Genomic DNA, 5,452 nt, shown 5'->3' with positions numbered 1-5,452 from the left:
ATTGTGGATTAGAAGTCATGAGAACACTATCCTCTATAAACTTAAGGGATTTTTTAAGGCTTTTAGTAGGGCCAGGTAGGGGGACGCTCACAAAAATGCAAAATGGAAGATGTTACTTGTTCAATTAAAAATTTTAACTTTTCAAACTTTGTACTGTTGTAAAGTTAAAAAAAGAAGGCATGTGACTTGTCATTATTTTTTGCACTCCATCTTTGAGGTAATCTTATTGCTGGCCACTTGAATCTCAGCATTCACATGTCAGGAGTGTCTATAAACTTTCCACTAGCTGCATCCACACTGGACATGTGTTTTGGAAACAGACATCTAGTATCTTGTTTGCAGGAGTAAGGTCAATGACTTGTCTGAACTTTTGTCAATGATCCTGAAGGCCTTTTTATAATGGGGTCTCACAATAAAGACTGAGCAGAGAGCCCGATGCGGGGCTTGACCCCAGGACCCTGAGACCATGACCGAGCGGCAGGCAGAGGCCTAACCCTCTGAGCCACCCAGGTGCCCCTGATTAATTTTTTAAAGATTTATTTATTTGAGAGAGAAAAAGAGAAAGCAAGAGAGTACGCATAAGTAGGAAGGCAGAGAGAGAGAGAATCTCAAGCAGACTCTGCCCTGAGCAGGGATCCTGAAGCGGGGCTCAATCCCACGACCTTGAGATCATGACCTGAGCCCAAATCAAGAGCTGGAGGCTAAACCAACTGAGCGGCCCCTATGTGATTCATTTTATAAGTCCAGTAGTACTTTCCAGAGGGTGGAAAAAGGCATTAGACACAATTCATTGATGACAATTTATTATAATCTGTTGGCAGCACAGATAGATATTAATAAAGCCAGAACTATGTTTCCACAGAAGTGGGCGATGATATTCTATGGGAACTGCACACATTTAATCATCGTCGTCTTTTAGATGTTTGATCTTCTTCTTGTGCCGCTCAATTTCTTTCTGCAGACGCTCAATTTCCTTTACATGATGGGTGATCTCCTCTTCATGGTGTTTCTTCAAGGCTGCCAGTTGTTCTTTAGTGCGTGCTCTACAAGGATACAGTGGCTCTGCATTAAATCCCAATCGTTAACCCACAGAGACCTCTAAGCATAACGTATGATACCTAGTGCAAAGAACAGGAGTCCCAATCCCACTAGAATCTGGTTGGTCATCCTCTTCTACCTGCTCAAGCCCCACTAGTGAAAGAATACTCCATCTTGAGATATATCCACCTTAAGAATGACCAAAATGATTCCATTTTCCTGGTGCCAGTGCCTGAAATTTCATTATTTATGAGTTATTCCTTTCAAATTTCTCTTTAGAAAACTCCAAAGAGGTGTAACATTAAGTCTCATATACCTTAGGATAGGAAGCACCCAGAGATCAGAATCCCTTTTTTTCGGGGTGGGGGTAGGGTGGGCAGAGCAAAAGGAGGGAAGGATGGACAAAAAAACATATCCTATCTCAATTTATCTAGGGCTTTCTTTGCCTAGGGAAATGCATGGCTCACTGTAAAGGTCAAAATGAAGGGGGAAAAGTACTTGGAAGTCCAATTTAGGTCTCAAGAAGGGACATTCAAATGTTGGTTTGGGCACATACCGGCCTCAGTTTTCCTTAAGTGTAAAATGTTGATGCCAAATTAGATGGTATCTAAGGGCTGTGCCTTGGTTCTCTGGTATGGCAGGCGCCATGCTGATCGTTCTTAAGAGTGAGCAATAGAGGGCAGAAGTTAAAAGCTAGACCAAAGCAAAAGAGGCAGAAGTGAGATTAGGTCCACACTGCTCCCCACTGTGGACAGAAGTCAGTAAATGATAATTTAGGGCTAGGAAAGAGTCCCTTGGGCAAACTGCTCTGTACTCTTATGCAGGAGAAATTTATCCAGTCCAGGGGTTGGGCTGGGCTGGGTTGGGCAGGGCAGGGCTAAAGTCTCCAAGAAGTAGGAGCGGAGGGTTCCAACTAGGAGCTGCTGCCTTGGTTGGAAGCACTCTGGCGGAACTGAAGACTTGGGGTCTAGAAGTGGCTGAGGATCTGGAGAGCCAGGGACTCCATGGGGAGGAGAAAATAGAGAGTAGAAGGGTTATGGGTGGTTGAAGGCTGAGGGAATCAGGCTCAGGGTGTTTTCAAGTATTGGGCAGTGGGACCTAGACATCTTGGAAAAATCTGGAAGCCATTTTACAAGACCGGGGAGAACTCCGTGGGTGGGCATGGTAAGTGATTCAGGAAGAGTTCTGGAGACCCGCGGGTGTAAATGGCTTGGGTTTGGGCCCCCAGAACTGTTCGGCAGCACACCGGGAACGCCCTATAGGTGGTGACAATCAAGACCTCAAGTGTTGGGGGTAATGGGTTCAGGGCCCGCTAGTTCTATTGGGGGACGGGCGCCCAAAGGACCAGGGAGGGACGGGTAGGGCTACTGGATTTTTTTTTTTTCCTTTTTAAAGATTTATTTACCTATGAGAGAGAGAGAGAGAGAGAGCGCGCGCGAGCGAGAGAGCGGTGGGGGAGGGGCAGAGGGAGAGAGAGAATCCCAAGCAAACTCCCCTCCTAGCACAGCGCCCGACCCCTGGCTCGATCCCACAACCCGAGATCACGACGGCAGCGGAAACCAAGAGTGGGCTGCTCAACCGACTAAGCCACCCAGGTGCCCGGACGATTATAAGTTTAAGAAGGATCGGAAGGCCCCGAGAGATCTGGACTGGAATCGCGGCTCCGTGGACCTCACCGGAAGTATCGTTCCTCTTCAGCTTGCTCTCTCTTTCCAAAGGCCCCACCTGCCTCCCGGATTGAGCCAGCGCTGGAGTCTGACTGCGGAGAGAGATGGGAACGTCGGTAAAGGTGCGAAGGGGAGATGGAACCCGCGCTCAGGGCTGGGGCTGCGGACACTACCGCCGGCGTACCCGTTCGGAGCTGAAGCCTCGGGCTTGCATGGCCCTAAAGCCCCCCACGCCCAGCCAAATCCGGGCCGCCGAAGTCGCGACAGCCATTGTTGTTGGTGCAGGACTTCTCCAGTCACCCGCGGTCGAGCCTCTCCGCAGGCGCTAATGACTCTGGGAGCTAGGCAGCCAATGGTTTCGATGGAGAGGCGGGATGAGCCCAGGAGTAGCGAATTAGGAAGTGGAGGAGGCGGGGTTCCTGCAGCTCGCAGCGAGTCCTGAGCGAGAGGCGGGCCTATTCTTAGCCAATCACTAGCAAGGTCCTTGGGGCCAAAGGCCTGGAGACTAATAATGGAGTTAGGGACGGTGTGAGAAATCCAAATCCGGGCTTTTGGATCCATCAGAGTGAGGACCCATCAGAGCGAGGCATCCCAAAGGAAGCCTTCCCTTTCCTGGACTACTAGCATCGATAAGATATCTAATGTAGGGGTTGGGGGAAGAGGGTATGTCCAGGATGCTCCAACTTAGCGTTCTGGGGAAAAATTTTTATAAGTGTATGTGTATGTAGTCTCTTAAGAGATGTCAGTGTTCTGTTGTTGCACTGACATTTCACTCAAGTCGCAGTTTAAAAGTCACTTCAGAAACAACCCCCGACCTCCTTAGTCATTCTATTACAGCTACGTTTTGTTCTTTCTCCCTCTCTCTTTGTGCTTTTCACCATTTGAAGAAGAGCTTTGGTCAAGTAGACACTGAATTAATATTTGTAAAATGTATTAATATGTAATTGAACAGGCTTGATCACTGGACGTTTGGCAATGTGATGTAATGAAGTGGAAAAAGCTTAAGTAGGAGTGTGGGGGAAGTTTTTGCCATGACCTTCCTTTCACCATCTAACAAATGTGAACAAGACCATAGTGATTATAGCCTTTTCCTAAGTCATTTTTTTTTTCTCTCTCTGGGCCCAGTTTTTCTTCCTTTAGATGAGAGCGTTAGGCCAGACTATCTTATTTGTGATTATAAAAATACCTTCTTTGCTTTCTATGAAATTGTAGAACCGTTTTTATTGATCATCTTTTGGTTGGAAAAATACCAGCCCTAGTTTGTATGACTTAAATGATAGGAAATGCCTGCAAGGCACATTTTCAAATGTTCGTGGCAGAAAACTTGGAAAAATACAAAAGCAGAAGGATAGAAATAATAATCACTTTTAAGCTCACTACCCAGTGGTAATAATTTCCTGTGTTTCTAGGTGATATTTAAGTGCCATTCTAGTTTCAGAAACTGATCTATTTTTCAGGAATTGCTGTTTCTTGATTATCTCCTAGACTAGGCACTCAAGGTAAGGTCTTACTGAGTTTGTGCAAAGGATTGTGTATGGGGCGCCTGGGTGGCTCAGTGGGTTAAAGCCTCCGCCTTCAGGCTCAGGTCATCCTGGGATCGAGCCCCACATCCCTCTCCGCTCAGCGAGAAGCCTGCTTCCTCCTATCTCTCTGCCTGCCTCTGCCTCTCTGCCTACTTGTGATCTTTGTCTGATAAATAAATAAATAAAATCTTAAAAAAAAAAAAAGGATTGTGTAGGCTCTAGGATTGGCTGTAATTAAAAAAAAAAAAAAAAAAAAAAGGAAAATAACCAGTGTTGGTGAGGATGAGGAAAACCTGTAACCCCCCATACATTGCTGGTGGGAATGTAAAATGGTACAGCTACTGTGGAAAATAGTTTGGCAGTGGCTTAAAAAGTTAAATACAGAATTAACATAAGACTCAGCAATTTCGGGGCGCCTGGGTGGCTCAGTGGATTAAGCCTCTGCCTTCGGCTCAGGTCATGATGTCAGGGTACTGCGGGCGATCAAGCCCCACATCGGGCTCTCTGCTCAGCAGGGAGCCTGCTTCCCTCTCTCTCTGCCTGCCTCTGCCTACTTGTGATATCTCTCTGTCAAATAAATAAATAAAATCTTAAAAAAAAAAAAAGACTCAGCAATTTCACTTCTAGGTATGTACACCCTGCCCTAAACTGACACTCAAATACATGTACACACGTTCATAGCAGCATCGTTCACAATAGCTAGAAGGTGGAAATAATCCAAATGTTTATCAATTGATGAATGAAAACAAATTGTGGTATATTTATGTAGCAGAATAACATTCAGACATAAAAAGTAATGAAAAAATAACACATACTATATTTTGGATGAACTTTGAAAACACTATGCTCAGTGAAAGAAGGCAGACACAAAAGATCACATATTGTATGATTGCATTTATGAGATGTCCAGAATAGGTAAAGCCATAGAGACAGAACACAGATTGCTGTAAGGGGTTGAGTATAAGGGGGAATGGGGAGGAACTACTTAATAGGTGTCAGGTAAACTTTTGGGGTGATGAAACTGTTTGGAACTACACAGAGTTTGGTGGATGCACAACACTGTGAGTGTAATAAGAGATACTGAATTATTCATTTTAATTATATGTTGTGTATATCTCACCTCAATTAAAAAAAGAGTAGTTAGAGATGTCTGGCTAGGTTGCGAACCCTTTAAGAGTCACAAGTAAGGGGCGGGGCTAGAGAGGCGGGTCTGTAAGTATCACA

General features: G+C 45.4%; 1 protein-coding gene across 2 annotated transcripts; it reads right to left on the bottom strand.

The window, feature by feature from the left end:
- Positions 1-786: 786 nt before the first annotated feature.
- ATP5IF1 (ATP synthase inhibitory factor subunit 1) lies at positions 787-3,045 on the bottom strand. 2 transcript variants are annotated; one of them, XM_032863915.1, is made up of 3 exons: positions 2,890-3,039; positions 2,715-2,797; positions 787-1,043 (listed from the first exon to the last, which is right to left on the bottom strand). In XM_032863915.1, exons 1-3 carry the CDS (start codon positions 2,974-2,976, stop codon positions 899-901), a joined length of 315 nt encoding a protein of 104 aa, XP_032719806.1. In that variant the 5' UTR covers positions 2,977-3,039; the 3' UTR covers positions 787-898. The 2 variants fall into 2 exon arrangements, with proteins under 2 accessions (XP_032719806.1, XP_032719807.1); XM_032863916.1 differs by having other exon boundaries at positions 1,007-1,043; positions 2,710-2,797; positions 2,890-3,045.
- Positions 3,046-5,452: the final 2,407 nt, after the last annotated feature.

The sequence above is a fragment of the Lontra canadensis genome, unplaced genomic scaffold (genome assembly GCF_010015895.1).
Source record: "Lontra canadensis isolate GAN:19392208 unplaced genomic scaffold, GSC_riverotter_1.0 scaffold25, whole genome shotgun sequence".
In the NCBI taxonomy this organism is placed as follows: Eukaryota; Metazoa; Chordata; class Mammalia; order Carnivora; family Mustelidae; genus Lontra; species Lontra canadensis.
This window is presented reverse-complemented; position numbering and strand designations above follow the sequence as displayed.